The sequence below is a fragment of the Schistocerca cancellata genome, chromosome 1 (genome assembly GCF_023864275.1).
Source record: "Schistocerca cancellata isolate TAMUIC-IGC-003103 chromosome 1, iqSchCanc2.1, whole genome shotgun sequence".
NCBI lineage: Eukaryota > Metazoa > Arthropoda > Insecta > Orthoptera > Acrididae > Schistocerca > Schistocerca cancellata.
This window is the reverse complement of record NC_064626.1, coordinates 7,639,741-7,667,084: the sequence shown is the minus strand read 5'-3', so window position 1 is coordinate 7,667,084 and position 27,344 is coordinate 7,639,741. Positions and strand designations below refer to the sequence as shown.

Here is a 27,344-nt window from a genome sequence, read left to right as displayed (position 1 = left end):
CGGAATATTTGTGTATAAGGAAGTGGCATCAATGGTTACAAGGATGGTTTCCGGGGGTAACAGACTGGGTAGGGATTCCAGGCGTTCGAGAAAGTGGTTGGTGTCTTTGATGAAGGATTCACAAACCCAATCATCCCGGCCGTCCCATTGTAGCTGGTTACCAAGCCCCCACCGAACGCATCTCTGCCTACGTAGATCAACACCTTCAACCCATTACATGCAGTTCACCCGACTCCATCAACCTCCTGACCCCACCAACACCCCGCACCCCTACCTTCTACCTTCTTCCCAAAATTCACAAACCCAATCATCCCGGCCGTCCCATTGTAGCTGGTTACCAAGCCCCCACCGAACGCATCTCTGCCTACGTAGATCAACACCTTCAACCCATTACATGCAGTCTCCCATCCTTCATCAAAGACACCAACCACTTTCTCGAACGCCTGGAATCCCTACCCAGTCTGTTACCCCCGGAAACCATCCTTGTAACCATTGATGCCACTTCCTTATACACAAATATTCCGCATGTCCAGGGCCTCGCTGCGATGGAGCACTTCCTTTCACGCCGATCACCTGCCGCCCTACCTAAAACCTCTTTCCTCATTACCTTAGCCAGCTTCATCCTGACCCACAACTTCTTCACTTTTGAAGGCCAGACATACCAACAATTAAAGGGAACAGCCATGGGTACCAGGATGGCCCCCTCGTATGCCAACCTATTCATGGGTCGCTTAGAGGAAGCCTTCTTGGTTACCCAGGCCTGCCAACCCGAAGTTTGGTACAGATTTATTGATGACATTTTCATGATCTGGACTCACAGTGAAGAAGAACTCCAGAATTTCCTCTCCAACCTCAACTCCTTTGGTTCCATCAGATTCACCTGGTCCCACTCCAAATCCCATGCCACTTTCCTTGACGTTGACCTCCACCTGTCCAATGGCCAGCTTCACACGTCCGTCCACATCAAACCCACCAACAAGCAACAGTACCTCCATTATGACAGCTGCCACCCGTTCCACATCAAACGGTCCCTTCCCTACAGCCTAGGTCTTCGTGGCAAACGAATCTGCTCCAGTCCGGAATCCTTGAACCACTACACCAACAACCTGAAAACAGCTTTTGCATCCCGTAACTACCCTCCCGACCTGGTACACAAGCAAATAACCAGAGCCACTTCCTCATCTCCTCAAACCCGGAACCTTCCACAGAAGAACCCCAAAAGTGCCCCACTTGTGACAGGATACTTTCCGGGACTGGATCAGATTCTGAATGTGGCTCTCCAGCAGGGATACGACTTCCTCAAATCCTGCCCTGAAATGAGATCCATCCTTCATGAAATCCTCCCCACTCCACCAAGAGTGTCTTTCCGCCGTCCACCTAACCTTCGCAACCTTTTAGTTCATCCCTATGAAATCCCCAGACCACCTTCCCTACCCTCTGGCTCCTACCCCTGTAACCGCCCCCGGTGTAAAACCTGTCCCATGCACCCTCCCACCACCACCTACTCCAGTCCTGTAACCCGGAAGGTGTACACGATCAAAGGCAGAGCCACGTGTGAAAGCACCCACGTGATTTACCAACTGACCTGCCTACACTGTGAAGCGTTCTATGTGGGAATGACCAGCAACAAACTGTCCATTCGCATGAATGGACACAGGCAGACAGTGTTTGTTGGTAATGAGGATCACCCTGTGGCTAAACATGCCTTGGTGCACGGCCAGCACATCTTGGCACAGTGTTACACCGTCCGGGTTATCTGGATACTTCCCACTAACACCAACCTGTCAGAACTCCGGAGATGGGAACTTGCCCTTCAGCATATCCTCTCTTCTCGCTATCCGCCAGGCCTCAATCTCCGCTAATTTCTAATTTCAATTTGCCGCCGCTCGTACCTCACCTGTCTTTCAACATCATCTTTGCCTTTGTACATCCGCCCCGACTGACATCTCTGCCCAAACTCTTTGCCTTTACAAATGTCTGCTTGTGTCTGTGTATATGAGGATGGATATGTGTGTGTGTGCGAGTGTATACCTGTCCTTTTTTCCCTCCTTTTTTCCCCCTAAGGTAAGTCTTTCCGCTCCCGGGATTGGAATGACTCCTTACCCTCTCCCTTAAAACCCTAATCCTTTTGTCTTTCCCTCTCCTTCCCTCTTTCCTGACGAGGCAACCATTGGTTGCGAAAGCTAGATTTTGTGTGTATGTTTGTGTTTGTCTGTGTGTCTATCGACCTGCCAGCGCTTTTGTTTGGTAAGTCTCATCATCTTTCTTTTTAAATATATTTTTCCCACGTGGAACGTTTCCCTCTATTATATATATTAACTGCATCAAAAACCTCTGCCCTGCTGTTAGAAGAGGTGGTTCCACAAAGGTCTGCCCCATTATACCAGGTATGACTTAAGTTTGCTACAATGACTGTTATACTAAATGTTGAAAATGTTCACCTTTAGCCTTGCAACACTGTATAAAACGATTCTGGAGAAGCAATATTGCACATTGAATATCATTTGGAGTTAGTGGCAGGGTGGAGTCATAAAGCATTTTATGCCTTTGGGAGCGTTCATGTTTCCTTTGGTTTAATTTTTGCCACAGATAAAAGTATACAGGCATTAAATTTGGAGAGTGTGCAGGGCATTTTGAGTTGCATGAATGACTGTTCCACTGCCCTACAAATATTCTCGTAGGAGTGTCTGTACTTACATGTGCGGAATGGGAAGGATGTACATCGTGTTGGTACCACACTGATTGTGTTGTATCCTGTCTTCAAAGAACTGCTGCATATCATATGAACTTGAGATAATTAGGTTAGGTTCCTGTCAGTAAGAGAAACCAATGATGCAGATGTAGGAAAACATACACCAGATGTCGACAGACAAAAAGTGTTGTTTTTATCCCCTTTTTGAATTATTGTGGATTTTGAAGTGACAGTTAGTGCATATTGCGAAGATTGACGTACCCACGATATGTTAACTATTCTTCTTTCTTAAACAAAATTGGGTGTAGATATGCCAAATCAATTTGCGCTTTTCGTAGATCACTTGGAACCATATCAACTTACACTTTTTGTAGATAAGTCAGAGAACAACATCAATTTGCGCTTTTCATAGATAAGGCAGAGAATTGTAACCAATTTTGAAAGTCACTGGCATGAAGCTGTAGGTGCAGAGAAATGTGAAGAGGATGAAATGTGATGGAATGTAGTGTTTGCAGTCCACTCTTTTGTTTGATCCATCTCATACTTCCAAGATGCCTATTGGTGACATTTGCTTTGTGTGTTACTGCTGTTACTATGTTAGGATCAGTTCTTCTCTCAGTTCTTCTTTTTTCTTGGTGTATTTTATTTTCCGGACTTCAAGCTTCTAGAACTTTTTTATAATACAGGGTGATTCAAAAAGAATACCACAACTTTAGGAATTTAGAACTCTGCAATGACAAAAGGCAGAGCTAAGCACTATCTGTTGGCGAATTAAGGGAGCTATAAAGTTTCATTTAGTTGTACATTTGTTCGCTTGAGGCGCTGTTGACTAGGCGTCGGCGTCAGTTGATGCTAAGATGGCGACCGCTCGACAGAAAGCTTTTTGTGTTATTGAGTACGGCAGAAGTGAATCGATGACAGTTGTTCAGCATGCATTTCGAACGAAGTATGGTGTTAAACCTCCTGATAGGTGGTGTATTAAACGTTGGTATAAACAGTTTACAGAGAATGGGTGTTTGTGCAAAGGGAAAGCTAAGGTGCTACTGTAACTGGACTACAGTATCTGGAGATGTTAGAGAATTGGCTGTTCCCTCAGCTCGAACAAGAAGCACAACAATTCATATTTCAGCAGGATGGAGCGCCACCACATTGGCACTTATCTGCCCGTAACTACCTGAACGTCAATTACCCGAGGCGATGGATCGGCCGCCAGGCAGCCCGTGACAGAGCACTTCATCACTGGCCTCCAAGAAGCCCTCATCTTACCCCCTGCGATTTTTTTCTTATGGGGGTATGTTAAGGATATGGTGTTTCGGCCACCTCTCCCAGCCACCATTGATAATGTGAAACGAGAAATAACAGCAGCTATCCAAACTGTTATGCCTGATATGCTACAGAGAATGTGGAACGAGTTGGAGTATCGGGTTGATATTGCTCGAGTGTCTGGAGGGGGCCATATTGAACATCTCTGAACTTGTTTTTGAGTGAAAAAAAACCTTTTTAAATACTCTTTGTAATGATGTATAACAGAAGGTTATATTATGTTTCTTTCATTAAATACACATTTTTAAAGTTGTGGTATTCTTTTTGAATCACCCTGTATTTGCAAAGGCAAAGTGTGAAATCTTGGAGAGATGGCTACTCTTCAGCCTACAACTACACCGCTGCTCTAATAGTTGACAACATTTGCCAGAAACCGTATTCATATTTTTGAGAGTCATATATATTGTAAATGCCTCAGTAGCTTTACGACTGATGGGCTTTTAAGAACAGGTAAACGTAAGGTCTGTACCAGAGTTACGTGTTTTCTTACATTTGGTATAATAGGGCAGATGTTTGTGGAACCTCTTCTCCTGGCAGTGGGTTAGTGTTTTTGGTGCTTTTAATTTGATACTATTTGATAGTCCCATACATGTTTACATGTATGTCATTGAAGTTCTCTTTGAAGCTTCTTCCAAATGCCAAAAAAATTGTTGATTGGAAAAACAAGACAATGTTGTAATTTGGTGATTATAATCGTTAAAAATTACTGTGAAACGTCAAGAAATTGATCATGTTGCCTCCTATCACTTGGCGAAAACTGTGCATCGATATATTTATTCATCCTAGGTGTACTTCGGGTGTTTGCTAACTCGTCCTGTATATTATATTGCTGAAATAACTCTTCATTGTTGTGTACAATGGTGAGCCACAACAAAGACAAAACAATGCTTCCATTATCTCAAATCATTAAAGGATAATTTGCAAAATTAGTCATGTTGTACCACAGAAATTATGATGGATCGTGTCTTGGACGTCATCTTATACCTGGTATCGTTTTTAACTTACTTGGAAGTACACAGTCTGGAAAATTCCTGATTTTTTCCCATCCTCCCCCTCCCCACTCCCAGTTGGAAATACACTGACTAGACTATAGTGCCTACAAGCACTCAGAGGTAAATTGATCCTGGACAACCAGTAGCACTACTGCCAACTTTCAGCTACAAATGACAAACAGCTGCAAGCAAAAAACAACAGCCATGTACACAACTCCGGCAACACTGAGGCATTGCCATTGAGATGTTTACAAAATTGTGTAACGTGTTTCATTACAGTAAGTGTATGAAGCTGCTGTGCTCAGCTCACTCCCACTGTCGGGGACCTTCTTACATTGACTCGATTATAGATTAAATGTCTTGCCAAGTGATATCTCTTTTTCTCTAGCAATCTGCTGTGGTAAGTTATGGATGTTTCTTATTGTCGAGTTTAATTTTTAGAAATAGAGCAACATTTAGCAATCAAGGTTTGCCTGAAATGTGGAAAACTACATTTAAAAAAGTAACAATACGAGAGAAGGAAAGTTGCTACTCACCATATAGCGGAGATGCTGAGCTGCGATAGGCACAATAAAAAGATTCGCACAATCATAGCTTTCGGCCATTAAGGCCTTTGTCAGCAGTAGACACAAATACACACACGCACACACACATTCACACGAGCGCAACTTGCACACACATCTGCAGTCTCAGAAAGCTGAAACTCTGAGACTACAGATGTGTGTGCAAGTTGCACTTGCCTGAGTATGTGTGTGTATGTGTGTCTACTGCTGACAAAGGCCTTAATGGCCGAAAGCTATGACTGTGTGAATCTTTTTATTGTGCCTATCGTGGCTCAGCATCTATATGTTGAGTAGCAACTTTCCTTCTCTCGTATTGTTACATTCCATCCTGGATTTTCCATTGTTTGAAAAAAAGGTAAGCAGACATAATGTATATGGAGAGATGCAGCAGCTGCTGGAAAGTTATAATTAATTCTTTCAGTCACAGCCAATATTTTCTGATTCTTGAGCTCAGTGACAGTGTAACACATCAACAGTGTCGCTGTGCATGGCTGCCTCAATATTAAAGCTCTAGGTATGAACATCCAGGCAGGTTGACTTGAATATAGACACAGCCATTTTAATGTTGAGACAACCATACACAGTAACAAAGTAGATGCATTATGTTGTAACGAAGTTGAGTAGATCTGAAGATGGCTAATGATGGCCAAAACCTGGCCTATAGTAGATCGCAACATAAAGCATTTGAAGTGACATAGGGTGTGTGGCCAAAATTGTTTTGTGGAGGGGGACTCAATGAGCACCAAGAGGTTTTATATACAGTGACAGTTGAAAGGTGACCCATTGAACTGACATTGATCCGCAAACACCTCAAGAAATGTGTGTAAACAATGAAGGATAAACTTGAACAAACATATGTAAACTATGGCAGATATTAGTCTTAACAGCCTACATTGAATGTGCAGTTCCATTACCACCAGGAACACTGTTTTACATGTAATTTTGCAAACCTTGTGTAAGGTGCACCGAATCAAGTAGTAATCCAATTTTCCTGACTACATCCTTTGCTGATGCTGAAAGTGTACTGTCTGTTAAATATCAGTTCAGTGAATCAATAAAAACTGTAAACCAGAACCAACAGACATTGGAACTGTGAAACTTATGGTAAGTATGATTATTATCAGGTTCATAACAATGTAAGGAAAAAGGTAGACAGCTACTCACTGTAACGATGTACACTTAGTTGCAGCCAGGCACAATGAAAAGGCTGTTACATATTTAGCTTCTGGACAAAGCATATTTGTTTGTAAAATTACTACAGAGCTAATATTTTGTTATTGCTGTTCATAATGCATTTTTATTGGGTATAGTAATATATGTAATGGGAAAAGTCATTGGTATTCCATTCTGTAATTAGGGAAAATGCATTTATTGCAGCAATCAAGATGGTTTTGATGGCCTATCAATAAAAGAATCTGTCTTAGCTTGTAGCAGAGATGTTGAGTTGCAGACAAGCACAACAAAGAGACTATGAAACACACAACCTTTCAGCCAAAAGGCCTTCTTCTGAAATAGAAAACACGCGCACGCATACGCACACGCTGTTTCTGATTGTCTCTGTTTCTTTGGCTTGACATTTTCCAATCTTTGGCTTGACTTGTAAAAACTACAAATGTGTTTCTCTTTCAGCTTGAGTGGTTATTTACCTTTTTCACCTGACAACAAGAAAGTCCCATTAAAAGAACAAATTAGGAAAGGCAATTACTCCTTCCCAATACAGTACTGGAGAGGTGTGTCTCCAGAGGCTATTGATTTAATAAAGAAGATGTTAACTGTGGACCCTATTCAGAGAATAACAGTTGACGGTATTGTGAATCATTTATGGCTTCAGGTGAGTATTTAAGTGACTAAATAATTATGGGAAATTCATTCCTGTTACTGCTGTAACTGATATGTCTGACCACAGTTGTCCTTGGATACACAGAAAAATATAAGTTATGTATGGTCAGTACCCCCACCTCAACTGCCCCTTCTTCACCCACCCCTGTCCATCTTCCTTTGTCATTTGTTCCACTAAATCGCTCGGTAATTCATTGTCACTTCCGCCTTCCCCCCTCTCGCTCTTTCTATGTTTCGAGATGGCACCTGTCAAAAAGTGCAGTGACATAATGCTGTATGCCGTACTTTTATTAACAGTGCAGCGTGTAAAAATTGTTAGAAATAGGTTGTAAAAAAATTCTGTATGTGAAGTGCAACTTCTAGCTACATGAAAAGTTTGCCAAAATATGCCTCAAATTTATTAGCAACGATATTCACTGTTCATCCCTAGACTGTTTGTAGGATGAAAACATGAAACTGGCTTTCACTGTGAGCTCACGGGAACAAAATTATTAAAGTGTGTGAAGTGCAACTTAAACTTCCCTACAGCCTAGGTCTTCGTGGCAAACGATCTGCTCCAGTCCGGAATCCTTGAACCATTACACCAACAACCCGAAAACAGCTTTCGCATCCCGCAACTACCCTCCCGACCTGGTATAGAAGCAAATAACCAGAGCCACTTCCTCATCTCCTCAAACCCGGAACCTCCCACAGAAGAACCCCAAAAGTGCCCCACCAGGGTGTATACGGCCCGGAACATCCGGGAATTCCGGGAAAAAATCGGGAATTTTTTCATCCGGGAAAAACCTGGGAATTTTTTAGAATTCCGGGATTTTTCGTTGTTTTAGATTTCAGTTAAAGTTTTGTAGGTGTGACGTGTAAGATCTGATACGCTGACAAAGAACTTTAGTCCACTACTGCTGAATAATATTGCAGCAATGAAACACAAATCAGAGAGCAACACCAAAATAAAAGTTTAGTTGCATAGAAAATGGGTAATTTACACAATGCACAGACCAGCTTACCGACCCCGTTAAGTGTCAAAGGCTTTAGGTCGAAGATTATGCAGTACGTCCATAACAACTAACGTGCATTCGATGTGTGTGACGTCACAATTGTTTACATTTCTAACAGATCACCAGAAAATATTACGAATAGTGGCTTGAGATGCGTTACTTTCAAAGGAAATTTCCACACAAGATGATTTATGTTACGTGTGAGAATCTGCAGTGAATATCTTAAATCACAGGGCGTTATAACTCTCATTCAAAACGTAACACTTTGAGGATCAGCCATTTGAAAAATGTCGGGCCGAGAAGATAAGTCATTTATGCCACTATTTAAAATTTTACCGGCACATTTGTATTTGATATGACTTAACGTGTAACACACGCTAAAAAAAGACCTAGCTTCAAGTTAGTTTTCATATTTAATGTTGTTTTTACATAGATAAAAATTATGCGATCGATGGCAAGAAGTGTAATTGACCTTCAAAAAAATGTGCATAATGTGTTACTGGGTAATGTCACAAGGCTCTTCATGCCAGAACACCTCGACTTTTCTACGCAACTGATAATCATTTTGGCACGATTTTAATTGCCAAATTAGAGCCTGTTAGTAGGCCTACGGACTTCCTATCATTGTAGGACTAATATCAGTGAATGCCGATAGACGATGCAATTCTCGTTCGTACATACACATCTACTTACGAGTTAAGCGCTGTAGAAACGCACTTTGCTGAGTTCAGCGAGCTCGGCTCACGTTCGTAACGTACGCGTCGCGGCCTGTCTTTCTCGTAGGCCTCGTGCTCTGAATAACTGCCGTCATTCGCTAGCGAGATCATGTGACATGAACTATGACTGGCTGACAAAAGTGCATCGCTCAACGCAGTCTGTATTTTAGAGTTTCGGAAGCTACCGTGCTGTAATTTGTGGAATTTGTGTATATACTTTAGCAATACGAAAATAAACTCTGTGCATATTGTCTCGCATCAAACGACTTTCCAAACGCATTGTTTTTCCTAGATTTCGTTTTCTTAAATGCTGGGACGTCCTCCGCCGGTATAAGACCTTTACGATTCAAAGGACTGATAGGTTTTTCAGCTCCGAGGGAAAGTATACTGCTACTTAACACGGATGTATTTTCACCCGCTTTATACGTAATTTCATCCGGGAGAAATTGTGTTTTTAACCGGGAAATCCGGGAAAAATCCGGGAATTTTTTTTTCTTGTCCACGTAGACACCCTGCCCACTTGTGACAGGATACTTTCCAGGACTGGATCAGACTCTGAATGTGGCTCTCCAGCAGGGATACGACTTCCTCAAATCCTGCCCTGAAATGAGATCCATCCTTCATGAAATCCTCCCCACTCCACCAAGAGTGTCTTTCCGCCGTCGACCTAACCTTCGTAACCTCTTTGTTCATCCCTATGAAATCCCCAAACCCACCTTCCCTACCCTCTGGCTCCTACCCTTGTAACCGCCCCTGGTGTAAAACCTGTCCCATGCACCCTCCCACCACCACCACCACGACCACCACCACCTACTCCAGTCCTGTAACCCGGAAGGCGTACACGATCAAAGGCAGAGCCACGCGTGAAAGCACCCACGTGATTTACCAACTGACCTGCCTACACTGTGAAGCCTTCTATGTGGGAATGACCAGCAACAAACTGTCCATTCGCATGAATGGACACAGGCAGACAGTGTTTGTTGGTAATGAGGATCACCCTGTGGCTAAAATTGCCTTGGTGCACGGCCAGCACATCTTGGCACAGTGTTACACCGTCCGAGTTATCTGGATACTTCCCACTAACACCAACCTGTCAGAGCTCCGGAGATGGGAACTTGCCCTTCAGCATATCCTCTCTTCTCGCTATCTGCCAGGCCTCAATCTCCGCTAATTTCTAATTTCAAATTGCCGCAGCTCATACCCCTCACCTGTCTTTCAACAACATCTTTGCCTCTGTACTTCCGCCTCGACTGACATCTCTGCCCAAACTCTTTGCCTTTACAAATGTCTGCTTGTGTCTGTGTATGTGCGGATGGATATGTGTGTGTGTGTGTGTGTGTGTGTGTGTGTGTGTGTGTGTGTGTGTGCGAGTGTATACGTGTCCTTTTTTCCCCCCTAAGGTAAATCTTTCCGCTCCCGGGATTGGAATGACTCCTTACCCTCTCCCTTAAAACCCAAATCCTTTCGTCTTTCCCTCTCCTTCCCTCTTTCCTGATGAAGCAACTGTTTGTTGCGAAAGCTTGAATTTTGTGTGTATGTTTGTGTTTGTTTGTGTGTCTTAGATATATTATACCCACGTGGAATGTTTCCCTCTATTATATTCATATAAATAAATAAATAAATAAATTTATTAATTAATGTTTTTGCAAGGTAGCTGAGGTGATTGACGAGAGAGAGAGAGAGAGAGAGAGAGAGAGAGAGAGAGTGGAATGATATGTCGGTAGGGTGGAAATCTCAAAAACTGAAAATAAATGTAAGTGGACAAGTGTAACGTATAGAAAAAGAATTCATAGCATCAGAACAGTAAAAATAAATTTCCTGTTACAAAGAGTTCTTTGCCCAAAAATGTGAAAAATGTGGTAGTGCAAAATTCCGTAGTAGACGTTTGCCCCGGAATCAGGATCTGCCAGTTAAAGAAACACTTTGGCAATATATGTAGTTCGTAGGACGGTTTGGCAGAGGCATCTTGGAAGAATTACGAAGGAGTGTTTCTCCATGTGAGTATCAAGTTTCAGTTCTCTATGGAGTGGCACTGTAGAAGAAATTGTAGAGAAACAAAAAAAATTAATTTAAATTTGTTGGTTACCTGTACAAAACGTACAGAATTGCAGTGAGTTGTACTGTCTACAGGAGATCTGTCAGTGATTGGTCTATCAGGGTCACCACATGTTCTGGAAATCAGGGAATTTCAAATGTATCAAGTAAATCATGGAAATTTGGGGGAAAAAAAAACCACCAGAAAAATCTCGGTTTTTGCCTCAGTAGCTTGAAATTGTTTGTTTACTGAGGTGTCATGCTTCATTGCTGGCAGGGTGCAGCTGAGTATGTGTGCCACTTCCCTACTCTCTCATTTTTACTGCTCCCCCCCCCCCCCTCCCCCCTCCTCCAGCTTGCAGTCAGTGCTGCCACCACTGCTTGCTGCTAGCTTAGCAGCTGCCAATGAGAGGCAGCGAGGTGTGGGAGTAGTTTGTTTGGGTTTGATTCTCAGACTGTTGACGCAGTGGCTGGAGACAACAGTTATGCGTGCATGAGTTGTGTCTGAGTGGTTCTGTGAATTTGTGTGTGCTCTTGTTTTTTGACAAAGGCTATAGCCAAAAATTTAGTTGTGAGAGTGTGATTGTCTTTTCTATGTTACTGTCTGTGGCTCAGCGATCATCTTTATAGTGAGTTGCTACATATCCTCATTAGTATTGAGTCTCAAGAGTATTTGCGCACGTTACCTATTGCGTGGGTGATCACCACAGTCTCATTTCATTAACATGGTGCCTGTGACACGTGAATAGCTGGCCACACAAATGGACTTCCATGACGGGTCAAAATCTCAGGCCATTTGTGTGGATATCTCAAGTGGATCGGGCCTGCCAATCTGAAGCCCATAGTTTCCCACTAATATGCGGGTCCTGCCTGTTGGATCTAGTCTCACCGATCTGTCCGCTGGCTGTGTCTGTCTTTGTGTAGTATAATGTGATAGATTTTCATGGTTTATCCATGGACTTGGGACTGTGGTGCTCCACAGCAGACCAGAGGCCATGGGCGATTGATTTCAGGAATTGCGACTGCCTCACTGCAAGTACATTGTACAGTGCAGTGTGTTTTATAGACATTTAATTTATTCTAGTATATAGGGTGTCCCACTCAAACCTCCCTGATTTCAAGGCCCCAGGAGAGAAAAATCACAGTAGATAAAACAATGAAAGATGCACCACATTGTAGATTATGTCAAAGATTTTTTATATTCCTACATCAGAAGTGCCAAGTATCGTCGCCAGACTGCTGCATGGTCGCATGAAGTGAAAATGGCGACTTCACAGCAGTGTACGCAAGCAGTAGTGTGTTTTGCAGAAACAAAAGTGCTGATTACTGTGCAGAGAAATTATTGTCGTGTGTATAAATGTGATCCACCTGATGCGAAAACAATTAAGGAATGGTGTAGGAAGTTTCTGGCAACGGGAAGGGTTCTGAAACATTCTGGCAGTGCATGTTACACAGTTTCAGAAGAGACAGTGGAGGACATTCGACAAGCGTTTATGAGAAGCCCATGTAAGTCAATTTGTCAAGCATCTAGGCAAGTTGATGTACCTCAATCAACATTGCATTGTGTAGTTCACCAGTGCCTTCGTATGTGTGCTTACAAAGTGCTAATTCTGTAACATCTGCCGACAAACCACACCGACAGCAACTTGCTGCGGATATGCTGCAGCATATTGATATGGATGCCAGCTTCCTGGAAAGATGTTCATTCTCACGTGAGGCAACCTTTCATCTATCAGGAAGGGTTAATAGGCATAACGCTTGGATTTGGGGTTCGCAAAATCTGCACATTGTTATTGTACATGTACGTGATAGCCCTAAACTAAACATCTGGTGCGGGCTAATGCACGACAGGATTGTTGGACCATTCGTCTTTGCAGAACAAACAGTGAATGGGTCAGTGTATCTGGACATGTTGTAGCAGTTTGTGTACCCTCAGATACAAGACTTGCAACCCAACATCATTTTTCAACAAGATGGGGCTCCACCGCTTTGGTCAACAGCTGTTTGCAAATTCCTGGATAGGAAATTTCCCAATCATTGGATTTTACGTGTAGGACCCATTGCCTGGCCACCACATTCACCTGACATTTCTAAAATGTAGACTTTCACGGCCAGAAATGTCATGTCCATTATAATTATCCGGGCTGTTATGCCATGGTCGGTTGATGAATTCTGTGTCAATTCCCAACGTTTCGTCCCCGTCTACGGAGGACATCTTCAAGGGGGTCTGTAGCTCGATGGAAGGTCCAACACACCCACTGGTTGCTACTGACTGCCGCTAAATTCCGTGTCCGCAAGCTCCCGCGCCGAGGCGTGACGTCACGTCTTTTGAAAACGTCAGTGCAATTGGCTGCTGTCCGCTGCCGTTGATTGCTGTTGGTATCACCCAGTAGTGGACGAGTGGTACACATCTTCTTCAACACCAGCATCCAAATACCGTTTAATTTCACGCCCTCCTCCTTTCGATTGAAATTATTAGGGTGTTTGGTGATTTAGTTTGCCTCCCTGTAGAGCCTTTCGTAATATCCGTTTGTGGTCGCTAGTTCTTGCGTCTCCTCGAAACAAATATGGTGGTTACCTGGCTGGAAAGCATGCTCTGCAGCAGCTAATCATTCGATTTCTCCTCTTCTACAGTTGCCCTTCCAAACGTTTTGAAACAGTTCTTTTAGTGGTACCCACATAAACATCTCCACAGCTGCATGGGATCCTATACACTCCAGCTTTTTCCAGTGGTTTGCGAGTGTCCTTGGCAGGCTTATGGTATTACTGTAAAAAAAAAAAAAAAAAAAAAAAAAAAAAATCTTCCTGGTGGGCTTGTAAATTACGGTAATATTCCGCTTCATCAAGATCCTCCCTATTCTTTCCGTTACATATGTCTGCTTGTGTCTGTATATGTGCGGATGGATATGTGCGTGTGTGAGAGTGTGTACCTGTCCCTTTTTCCCCCTAAGGTAAGTCTTTCCGCTCCCGGGATTGGAATGACTCCTTACCCTCTCCTTCCCTCTTTCCTGATGAAGCAACCGTGGGTTGCGAAAGCTTGAATTTTGTGTGTGTGTTCGTTACTGTTTCTATCAACATACTAACGCTTTCGTTTGGTAAGTTACATCCGCTTTAAAAAAAAAAAGATGTTATGACTTACCAAACGGGAAAGAGCTGGTAGATAGACTCAATATAAAACAAACACACACACACACACACACACACACACACACACACACTAATATCAAGCTTTCGCAGCCTACGGTTGCTTCATCAGGAAAGAGGGAAGGAGAGGGAAAGACGAAAGGGTGTGGGTTTTAAGGGAGAGGGTAAGGAGTTGTTCCAATCCCAGGAGCGGAAAGACTTACCTTTGGGGGGGGGGGGGGGGGGGGGGGGGAAGGACAGGTACACACACACACACACACACACACACACACACACACACACACACACATCCATCCATCCGCACATATGCAGACATATGTAAGTGCAAAGAGGTTGGGCAGAGATGTCAGTCAAGGCGGAAGTACAGAGGCAAAGATGTTGTTGAAAGACAGGTGAGGTATGAGCGGCGGCAAATTGAAATTAGCGGAGATTGAGGCCTGGCGAATAACGAGAAGAGAGGATATACTGAAGGGCAAGATCCCATCTCTGGAGTTCTGACAGGTTGGTGTTAGTGGGAAGTATCCAGATAACCCAGATGGTGTAACACTGTGCCAAGATGTGCTGACCGTGTACCAAGGCATGTTTATCCACAGGGTGACCCTCATTACCAACAAACACTGTCTGCCTGTGTCCGTTCATGCGAATGGACAGTTTGTTGCTGGTCATTCCCACATAGAAGGCTTCACAGTGCAGGCATGTCAGTTAGTAAATCACATGGGTGCTTTCACACACGGCTCTGCCTTTGATCGTGTACACCTTCCGGGTTACAGGACTGGAGTAGGTGGTGGTAGGAGGGTGTATGGGACAGATCTTACACCGGGGGGGGGGGGGGGGGGTTCAATGGTTGGAGCCAGAGGGTAGGGAAGGTGGTTTGGGGATTTCATATGGATGAACCAAGAGGTTACGAAGGTTAGGTGGACACCGGAAAGACACTCTTGGTGGAGTGGGGAGGATTTCATGAAGGATGGATCTCATTTCAGGGCAGGATTTGAGGAAGTCGTATCCCTGCTGGAGAGCCACATTCAGAGTCTGATCCAGTCCCGGAAAGTATCCTGTCACAAGTGGGGCACTTTTGGGGGTCTTCTGTGGGAGCTTCTGGGTTTGAGGGTATGAGGAAGTGGCTCTAGCTGTTTGCTTCTGTACCAGGTTGGGAGGGTAGTTGCGGGATGCAAAAGCTGTTTTCAGGTTATTGGTGTAATGGTTCAGGGATTCAGGACTGGAGCAGATTAATTTGCCACAAAGACCTAAGCTGTAGGGAAGTGACCGTTTGATATGGAATGGATGGCAGCTGTCAAAATGGAGGTACTGTTGCTTGTTAGTGGGTTTGATGTGGACGGATGTGTGAAGCTGGCCATTGGACAGATGGAGGTCAACGTTGAGGAAAGTGGCATGGGATTTGGAGTAGGACCAGGTGAATCTGATGGAACCAAAGGAGTTGAGGTTGGAGAGGAAATTCTGGAGTTATTCTTCACTGTGAGTCCAGATCATGAAGATGTCATCAATAAATCTGTACCAAACTTTGGGTTGGCAGGCTTGGGTAACCAAGAAGGCTTCCTGTAAGCGACCCATAAATAGGTTGGCGTATGAGGGGCCATCCTGGTACCCATGGCTGTTCCCTTTAATTGTTGGTATGTCTGGCCTTCAAAAGTGAAGAAGTTGTGGGTTAGGATGAAGCTTTCTAAGGTAATGAGGAAAGAGGTATTAGGTAAGGTAGCAGGTGATTGGCATGAAAGGAAGTGCTCCATGACAGCGAGGCCCTGGACGTGCAGGATATTTGTGTATAAGGAAGTGGCATCAGTGGTTTCAAGGATGGTTTCCGGGGGTAACAGATGGGGTAAGGATTCCAGGCGTTCGAGAAAGTGGTTGGTGTCTTTGATGAAGGATGGGAGACTGCATGTAATGGGTTGAAGGTGTTGATCTACTTAGGCAGAGATACCTTCTGTGGGGGCTTGGTAACCAACTACAATGGGGTGGCCCGGATGATTGGGTTTGTGAATTTTAGGAAGTAGGTAGAAGGTAGGGGTGTGGGATGTCGGTGGGGTCAGGAGGTTGATGGAGTCAGGTGAAAGGTTTTGTAGGGGGCCTAAGGTTCTGAGGATTCCTTAAACCTGTGCCTGGACATCAGGAATGGGATTACCTTGGCAAACCTTGTATGTAGTGTTGTCTGAAAGCTGACACGGTCTCTCAGCCACATACTCCCGACGATCAAGTACCACGGTCGTGGAACCCTTGTCAGCCGGAAGAATCACGGATAGCCTGGGCCTCAGCAGTGGTGATGTTGGGAGTAGGATAAGGGTTTTCAAGAAGGATTGAAGGATTGAGAGGCAAGGCTGAAAGTGAGAAATTCCTGGAAGGTTTTGAGAGGGTGATTTTGAGGAAGAGGAGATGGGTCCCACTGTGACGGAGGACGGCCTATTAAGCCGAACGGATGAATGCCAATCGCTGTCCGATTATATGGTTGACTGGGTTTGCAAATGATCAGCATTGTTATAATTATTAGCGAAATCCATAGATTCAGACTACCAGAATGGAAATAAACAACTAACAGATGAGGAAGATTACATATTATCTTCTCGGTGTATCCAAGAAAATGAAATTTTGACAGAAAATCTTTGGCCAGATGGCTGCACTAGTAAGGTCCAGTTGTACAGTCCCCGGCTAGCAGTCACTTAAGTTCTCGAAGTAACACGGAAAACGTGTAGTGCAAACATATGAGACGCCTAACCGGAGGATAATCATGGGATAACTGAACCTGTGATTCTGGCAGGGTTAGTGAAGTTCATTGGCAAACAGATTTTGACAATGGCAGGAATAGCTACAGAATTGGTGATAACAAGATTGTTTGTTAGAACAAGGAACGAGAAGAAATGGGGACATCATTCAAATTATGGAAGAATAAGACGATTCCAAATTTATATAAAAATTTCGTAATACTACTTATAGATCTCATGCTTGAGAAACTGGTGCATACGAATGAAATGTGAAACTATTTCCTGACATAAAGCTTTTCGCTTGTAGTAGGCCTAATAGACATTTCATATTGTTGCTTAGTGAAATATATTCTGTCGTGTTATAAAACTGACCATTTGTGCCAAAACCGTCTCGTTTATTTGGTGTGTGTTACAAAATTGCTGCAATATTAGAAAGGCCTATTTTGTTTAATCTAGCAGACAGTGACAAAGTAGACGTAATCAGATCGAGAAACCTTATCGGTCTTGGGTATTATTTGTATTAACAGCTTTTCTAGTATTATATAACGACATTTTGTATTTTTCATGTAGCAACATGTTTCACAAACTTTGATGAGGTAATAGATTCGTTCGCAGAAAGTAAAGCACGCCATGTAAAGCTGTAGCAGGATTAGAGAGAAAAATATGCTAGGAGCTAAGGATTGAAGAAATGTGTACTTTCTTGCTTGTTTTTTGTCTTTATTGGTTTTATGTCTCCTATATTTAATTTTGTGTGTCACAAAACAGCACTTTATTAGCCTAATAGGCAATAAAGGAGAGCAAATTTTATGGAGAGTTCTTGTTCTCCCAATTACAAATAATCCCATCCGCTATTAATATGACTGGGAGCAGGAGAGGCACCACAGGACATTTCAATTTCCACTGTCTGGAATATAGTTTGATGGCATCCATTACAAAAGACACACATTTCAATTCCACAGAGCGAAATACAGTGACGTGCGATAGAATGCTGCATGAAGAGGCGTGGCACTGCACTTTGGCACACTTAAGACCAAATTACAAGTCTTACATTTCCCCGAACACAAATGTTTTAATGTTTCAGACTTTTCAGAAAGATGTTCACTACAAGGTGAACATATTCTTGAAAATTCGATTTTTGTATAGTGTTGACCCAGTTAGCAAATATCGTAGGTCTGGGGCTGATGCGCAGAGCAGTCAGAGTTAAAGTCTCCATGTGACCCGTGTGTACATTTAGTGATTTTGTTGTTTCCCCTTTGTTTACTCTCACGTCAAATGAAAACAAAATGGATATCTGTGGCCGGGAGCTATCAAGTGAATTAAAATACATTCACATAACTATGGAAGGCTAAAATATGTTATTGGTTTCAGATTTTATTTTATTTCCACCTTTCTGATAGTCAAGCATTAGTCGCCTTGCAGAACAGTGAAATTATTTTTGTCTGCTAAAGAAATTTGACTTTTATTAACCTTTTCCGCAGAGGCAGTCAATGCATTTGAAACAAAATGTTTAATACCGCAGTACTGGCTAGTTTCAACTGTTCACTGCATTTCAAGTGCACGTTTTCATCTTCCTGCATGTATGGCATTATGGCATAATAAAGAACCAAACGTGGTATAATACAGTACTGGTGCTCCAAGAAAATTTACACTCCGAAAACAACACTGGTCGAGGTCTACTTCATTGGGAATCAGGACATACAAATGTGGAACATATAAATGTGGACTCTTAAGTATGCACTTTAAATGTGCACGTTTTAGTATGGTGCACAAAATTCAGAGAATCCTCTGATATCTTGTTTCTTTTATAACATAATGTATGATCTTTCAATGTTTTACGCGTACACACATACGGGCTTCCTACGTCATGGTAGCTGTGCAATCATGGTGATGCCTGTTATCTGCGCTCTCTGGCAACTGCTGAAGCGAACCTATTTCTAACAGGTCGCAGGAAAATATTGCGAATGGTGGTTTGAAAAGCAATCCTTTCAAAGTAAATATCCTTTTACGTAAGTTGCACTATGTGCGAGAATGTACTGTGAATTTCTTAAATCACAGAGCGTTTGACTCATTTAAAAATCAACTCTTGCTGACATGCCATTTAGAAGAATTTTCAACCCTGAAGATCAGAAATTTATGCCATTATTAAAAATTTTACTGGCCCATTTGTGTGATATATCTTCAAGTGTAACATGCGCAAAAAAGATCATTATATATGAATGGTTAGCTTTTCTTGCAGCTTATTAACCTTAGACACCAATATTATATGTGAAAGCTTTGCTTTTCTTGTAGCAGCACTATGTACATTAATTTAAAACTATTAACTTTCCCTGTTTGTTTGTTCATGCTACTTAATAGTGATGTTGCTGTTGGCTGACTACATCATGTGTCCTATGCTCTAAATATCCGCTGTCATCGGCTGGCAAGATCACGTGACATGAGCTATGACTGGCTTACAAAAGCACATCGCAGTCTTGATTTCAATGATTTGGAAAGTAACTTGTGGTGTTCGGAGGAATTCCAGTGTAAACTTTCGTAGTACGAAAATATGCTGCGTACATGTTGCTGCACATCAAAGATATTTCCAAAACATGTCTTTTTCCCTGAGTTTCGTTTTCTAAATTGCTGGGAAATTCTACGCCCGTGTATAAAACCATAACCATTCAAAGGATTGATAAGTTTTGCAGTTCCGAGGGAAAATATACGGTCACATAACACAGAAAAAGTGTGTTTTCATCCGGGAGAAAGTGTATTATGAACTGGTAAAACTGGGAAAAACACAGAAATTTTTTTTTCCTTGTCCGTGTATACACCCTGTCCTCCTCCGCACATTTTTGTTTCCCATGCTAGGCGTTATGGATGTGGGTCAGGTTTCTGCATCTGCTACTTGGGGGCATGCTCATATTTCTGCCTTTATGCTGTCATCTGCCCAAATTTCTGTTGAACTCCCTATCAAATCATAGGTTATTTTTGTTGAAGTATTTTCCCGATTTGTCAAATCAGCCAATTTGGAAATTCTGTTTACACAAAACCCACCTTTTTCGTCTCCTTGTTCCCATCCCATTATGTTAGTCACCAAAACATTTACAACACTTGCATTGTAGAATTTTCTCTGTCCACTGGCTGCTGCATAGTGTGACTTCCTCTTGTTCCCACAGTCTGCTGTGAATGTTTGTGAGGCATCTGCTTGTTGTATCCAGATTCCTCGGAATCTGTACATGGTCCGCTATATTTTTTTCATCACATTCATTACTTATGGTTCAGTTCTCAGAATTCTTGCAACATTTGCAAGTCCTGTTTCACATGCCCCCTTTTTTAATAATTTCTTGTACTTCTTCCAAGGAAAATCTATCTGTTTTGTGTTAGGCAGCTAAAATGGGAATCTGATGCCCACAGAATATGTGCCAAACTAATTAGCTCTGCCCATGTACCTAGTGGCACATGTCCTTTCTTTCATTTTCATCTCCTGAACAGATATCTTTAGTTCCTTCCAAATAATTGTCATTAACGTGAACGGGTAGCAAAGATAAAATCTGAATATTGAAATACCATCTCTTTATTATTCAAGCAAATAACATCACACTTGTATTCCCTATCTGCCCTCACTCTTTCATATTAACAAGCACTTTCACACAGGCTTTGTATTTATTGCTGCTAAAATCTGTGTAATTAGGCACTCACTCTACTGTTCTATCTTATCATTTTGCTGGTTACTACCTGATTGCCTTCCCACACCCTGCATGATGGTCAGCGCCAAAGCTTTCGGTGCTTCTAGAATGATGTTCCCTGAATCATCGGTGGTACTTACAAGAGGCAGTGGCATGGAAGAGTAAAGTCATTGATACTGAAACAGTGTTGTCTGTACCCTTACAGTTGGCAAATCAAGTGAAAAGTCTTATTTCACTTACAGTTTCCTCTTCAGTGTTTCTTGTAAGAGAATCCATACCTCCTTTGGTGATGACTCATTTGTAATTCTTCCACGATGACACTGATGAACCATCCTGTGAGTTGTTAAAGTTTCCAATGTGTCCCTTCAGCTGGTGGGTCTTGATCTGCATCTGTTGTGGAATTTGATTTATTTTCAGAGTTTGAGACTTTCACAAGAGTTTCTTCAGTAGGTTCCAGAGACTCTTTGTTTGAGCTAACAGATGTATCTTTGTACCTGTTTTTGATGTTGTCTTCGTCTATTTCCTCAGCTGTTTCTCAAAAACCATTTTGTCCCACATTTCAGGTCACAACTTTCTTGCTTCTGCACTGATAAATAGACTTTTAAAGTGTTAATGGTGCTACATAGCATTTTAGTAGTTTCTTCATGTGAGCTCACAGTGGAAATTAGTTTATGTTTTCTTCCTACAAACAGTCTAGCCATGACCAGTGAATATTTTCACTAGTCAGTTTTAAGCACATTTTTACACATTTATCATGCAGCTAGGAGTTGCACTTCACACACAGAATTTGGACCCCTGCAGCTACAACAATCATCGGTCTTTGACAGCTAGTTTGTTTAATGGCTTCAGTATTTGCAGTTACATCTGGGTCATTATATATATACGACCATAAGCAGAATAAAAAGCGTGATCTGTTCAATCCATGTAGTATTTTTATGCCTTCTGCCTATTATCCACATAATGTAGCATTTTGTTGGTGACCTATGATGACCCTGTTCACGTTTAATTCAGGACTTTTACAGTAATTGAATAGCTACAATCCTTCTGCCATACCCTCACTGTGCTGCCCAATGCTTCTGGATGGCAGCTCTTGTACTACTGTAACTGTAATTACAGAAAATACCTTCAAGCATCTCAAGTTATCAAAAGTGACAGTGATACACCCCCACAAAAGTGCACCAAGAACGAGCAGTGGAGTGTGTTGGACAGACTACTCTGTCTCTGTGAAATGGAGTCCATTGTAAAACAGACAGGGGTAACTCGTGAGCCACATCAATCCAACCAGTTGGTTTGTATTTTCTCACTTTGGGCGAGGTGTCTTCCATGCCACACACGATTTCATTCACACTTGCTTATGTGCAACTGGCTGGATTGTCTAACAATTCGCCTACATGGTATCAAGTCATGCCATGTACAGAGACTACTTGCACAGCTGTTTTTCCTCTACTGAACTGTGAACTCATTTTAAGCTGCCACCTTTTTGACCGGATGAACCAACCCTATTTGCAACTGTGTGCATCATTCGTGTGACATTGTGACAGCTTGAAATTTGTTGCACTGCTTAAACACATGGGTCACCATGTGGATACGATCAGTAATATCATCCTCACCCCACCCACTGATAATAAATCTGCATGCCCCTGCTACCTCACTCACTCTGTGTAGGAACAGTTACACTGCATGACAAAGAGTGAAGACAGAATTGTCACAGCTGTAGTGTTCATTAAGCACTGAAATTGATATATACCTCATTCTTGATCATTCCGTATGGATCTTATGGATCATGAGCTGTCCGCATAAGTGCAACTGCCCACAGCTGCCCATAAGTAATAGCTGCAAGAGACGTACAACTCAATCTTGCGGATAGAATATTTTCCATCGTTCAACACCGATAATGAATTAAGAATGCAGACAACAATGGTGTTGAATATGACTAACAACTGCAGGGGGAACACAGCTGACCTGCCACCTACCATGACCTCACCTGACCTCCACTAACCCTAATGTCACCTTGCCTCGCTGAAGTGAAGACCTTTGTGCTGCCACAACCATCCCCACCCACCCACATACTGCATCACACCGCCACTGCTGCACTCGTTTCTGCATGGAATTGCTTCTCCTGGTACTATGAAGATTTTTGGTAAATCTGCTTGCAACTGTCATTCACCCTGTGACTTCCAAAATTCGACACACTGTTTGCTGGAGGTGCACTGAGGGATATTTGAATCACCTAGACCCTCACAATGATGATGACTCTTTATACTTGACATGACAATACTCTCTTTATACTTGACAGCATCAGCAGCCAACACTCCGGCTCAGAAGTCAGCAATTTGCCAGCCTCTTCGTCATCCGTGATTCCATCCAGGTCACGTAGCTTTGTGCAGCAAATGACTGTAATCTGAGGTTATGGATATTGGACCCGCACTCTTGACCTCTGTTTTGATGACATTTACACCTGGACATTTACAGTTACAGTTGCTGATTTGAGTGAACTATTACTTGGCACAGAGTTTTTCCATCACTTTCGTTTGGATACTGATCTGTCTGGCGGCATGTTGAGTCACATAACTAGTGGCCGCTCTGCCACACGCGCCATCAGCCATACCCTCTTGATAGTTTGGCACAGTGGTGCAGCCCACTGTACGCAGCACCTCCCACCACTCACAGAAATGTCCAACTGCCTTCACACTATTTATCACTCTACTTCAACACACATATAACAAACTTCCACCTTCAACATGACAACAATGCTCTTCGACACAGAATTCAGATGTCGTGAAGAAAGTCCACACGGCACAGTGGTGCCTTGACCAACTATGTTTTCTGCCTCCGGTCGATCCCAACATCCCATTGGTCCCTCTGCACAGTGCCAACACCGAATCCCTTAGACATCTATGGACACACACACAGCACAATTTCTATCTGTGGTCACAATGATCATTATGTGCTTTTCACTTGCCCAACCCCCAATGTGTGTTTGAGCACTTCCTTGCAAGACTAGTTTGTGCAGTGTGCTATTAAAATGTGAATAGTTCATAAGATTATCACTATGTGTGGCCCCCTGTGCATCGCAGACCATGTAGACCTCTGCTGGATTTACTCCATGCCACTAAGGCAGTGGCAGATAAACTCCTTCAAGCTGACCTTCAGACAGTTGCTGTGGGCTTCATTCACCAAATATCCCCCACCCCCACCCCCTCACCCCCACCCCCCACCACCACCACAAAATAAAGATAGACCTGTCAGGTTGTGCTGTGATGGAAGAGTTGTCAATTCTTGCACTGTAGTGGGCAGCTACCCAGTTCAGAACATCCAGGATTTCAATTATTATTTGGCGGACAACTCTGTGTTTATAATCGCACTGACTGCAAGACAGTATGCCTGTAAGTCCATATGTTCCCAGACAGTATTCACAAAGTGGCTCGTTTGAGTCTTTATTGATGGTGTGCTGTTCAAGTTTCCATTTTGTTATGTCTATCTTGATGATATCCTAAGTTTATTGTCATACAGTGCCTTCCGTAACTTGCATCTCAAGTTCTTGATGTGCTCTCTGACAGTGGAGTTGTGTTCAAAGGGTAGAATTGCCAACTTCTCAGGTATGCAGTAATTGCCTTTGGCATTTGCACTACACCACAGTGTACAGAGACCATTCAACAACAGCTGCCACGACAGCACTACTAAAAACTGCATTGGTTTTAGGGCATCGTAAATTTTTTATCGAAGGTACCTCCCACAGGCAGTTTGGTGTCAGGTGCCACTCACTCAAGCCCTCACCAGCATGAGTATTACTGCCAAACGCAAACTTATGTGGATGTCAGAGATTCAGTCTGTTCTGAACTCATTAAAGATTGCCTTGTCATAGTCATTACTTTGGTGCGCCCTCTCCCCGACTCCCAGCTCTTCGTAACTGCTGACGCAAGTGACTCTGCTGTTGGCACTGTCCTGCAACAAGAGGTGGGGGAAGGGGAGATGCTCAGAAGCTTCTCTGATTTTTCTCATGCAAGCTGTTGCGTTCGCTATGCAAGTAGTCAGCATATGCTTCAAAGCTACTAGCAATCTGGGTAGCAGCACATTATGTATGGCAAAACATCAAAGGAAGCCCTCTTATTATTTCAAAGGCCACTGTCCGTGTGCTGACTCTATCCAAAACCTGCCGAAGGACCTTGCCCCCAACAGTTTCAACAGACGTATGTCATTTGAAAGGTGTCGAAAATGTCATGGCAGAGTACTTCTCGTACACCAGTGCCATGTCATTCTAGTTTGACTAGGAACATTTTGCCAAAGTGCAACAGCAAGATCAGTACTTACAAGCTCTTTCCCATGACCCCTTGATGAAGCTATGGATCAAATTTCAGCCTATCCTGGGTGTGACCCATCCGATTCTCTTAGGCTCCCTCTTGTTCCCCATGCATTCAGCCATGTCATCTTCAAACAGTTATGTAACTTGGTACAACACAGGGTAAGTGACTGGCGTAATGCGCAGGAGGATTGTAAGCATTGGACTCATGCTTGTGTGTGGTGCCGAAAGAGCAAACTGTCTCTTGGTTACTTTGAAGTCGCAAGAGGACGTTTTCAACCTGTGCACATTGACTTTGTGGGACCCCAATCCATCTCCGAAGGCTATTGCTACATTCTGTCAATGACCAACCACATCATGCAATGGGTAAAAGCGGTACTGCTTAATGATATGGCCAAGTCCACCACCAAAGCCTTTATTGACTGCTGGATTTCGCACTTCGGCTTTCCTATGTCAATCACAACTGACCAGGTTCAGCAGTTTGAATCTGCCCTCTTTCTTGAATTATGCAACATATTTGGCACCTGTTAATTTAGTATGACTACGTATCACCCACAGAGCAACAGACTCGAGTAGTGGCAGGTAGCTCTCATGTACCACAGTGGACTATTATCATGGTTACTTCTGCAAGTTCATATGGCCCACAAACACAACCTGGGAGCTTTGCTTGCTGAATTTCCGTACAGTGAAGTTCTGTGCTTGCCAGTGGACTTTGCACTCCAAGAACCTTTAGTAACACATCGAGACCTCCCCAACATTGTCCGCCGCTCGTGGTCTCGCGGTAGCGTTCTCGCTTCCCGAGCACGGGGTCCCGGGTTCGCTTCCCGGCGGGGTCAGGGATTTTCACCTGCCTCGAGATGACTGGGTGTTTGTGTTGTCCTCATCATTTCATCATCATCCAGGAAAGTGGCAAAATTGGACTGAGCAAAGATTGGGTAATTGTACGGGCACTGATAACCACGCAGTTGAGCGCCCCACAAACCAAACATCATCTCTCCCCAACATTGTCTCAAGAGTTCAGCGACACATCATGCACACCTGTCTCCCTCCCCCCTCTTCCACACACACTGCCTAAAGTTTTCATTCACAAGACTCTCAAAGACTATGGGTTCGTTGTGTTACGTGAGGACACGGTATGAGTAGTGTTACAAGCCCTGTACTTGGGCACACACAAGAGAGATAGAGATAAATATACGTTTTAGATATTCTTAAATGTGAGGCCTAAAACAGTATCTGTTAACTGAAGGTCAACATAGACCAAGCTTGTGATCCACGTTTGCAGTTTTGTCTGGCTTGTACAGCCTTAAGCAGAATAAAAAGTGTGCTCTGTTGTATCTGTGTAGTAGTATTACTATAGCTCCTATATACACTCCTGGAAATGGAAAAACGAACACATTGACACCGGTGTGTCAGACCCACCATACTTGCTCCGGACACTGCGAGAGGGCTGTACAAGCAATGATCACACGCACGGCACAGCGGACACACCAGGAACCGCGGTGTTGGCCGTCGAATGGCGCTAGCTGCGCAGCATTTGTGCACCGCCGCCGTCAGTGTCAGCCAGTTTGCCGTGGCATACGGAGCTCCATCGCAGTCTTTAACACTGGTAGCATGCCGCGACAGCGTGGACGTGAACCGTATGTGCAGTTGACGGACTTTGAGCGAGGGCGTATAGTGGGCATGCGGGAGGCCGGGTGGACGTACCGCCGAATTGCTCAACACGTGGGGCGTGAGGTCTCCACAGTACATCGATGTTGTCGCCAGTGGTCGGCGGAAGGTGCACGTGCCCGTCGACCTGGGACCGGACCGCAGCGACGCACGGATGCACGCCAAGACCGTAGGATCCTACGCAGTGCCGTAGGGGACTGCACCGCCACTTCCCAGCAAATTAGGGACACCGTTGCTCCTGGGGTATCGGCGAGGACCATTCGCAACCGTCTCCATGAAGCTGGGCTACGGTCCCGCACACCGTTAGGCCGTCTTCCGCTCACGCCCCAACATCGTGCAGCCCGCCTCCAGTGGTGTCGCGACAGGCGTGAATGGAGGGACGAATGGAGACGTGTCGTCTTCAGCGATGAGAGTCGCTTCTGCCTTGGTGCCAATGATGGTCGTATGCGTGTTTGGCGCCGTGCAGGTGAGCGCCACAATCAGGACTGCATACGACCGAGGCACACAGGGCCAACACCCGGCATCATGGTGTGGGGAGCGATCTCCTACACTGGCCGTACACCACTGGTGATCGTCGAGGGGACACTGAATAGTGCACGGTACATCCAAACCGTCATCGAACCCATCGTTCTACCATTCCTAGACCGGCAAGGGAACTTGCTGTTCCAACAGGACAATGCACGTCTGCATGTATCCCGTGCC

At 43.7% G+C, this 27,344-nt stretch overlaps 1 protein-coding gene across 1 annotated transcript in view; it reads left to right on the top strand.

The window, feature by feature from the left end:
* The window catches only part of LOC126163903 (ovarian-specific serine/threonine-protein kinase Lok-like), a 229,738-nt gene that overhangs the window by 177,009 nt on the left and 25,385 nt on the right, over positions 1-27,344 (top strand). Inside the window, exon 7 of the mRNA XM_049920194.1 lies at positions 7,200-7,401. Within this exon, the coding sequence (XP_049776151.1) occupies positions 7,200-7,401 (202 nt within the window). The remainder of the gene's footprint in view (positions 1-7,199; positions 7,402-27,344) is intronic.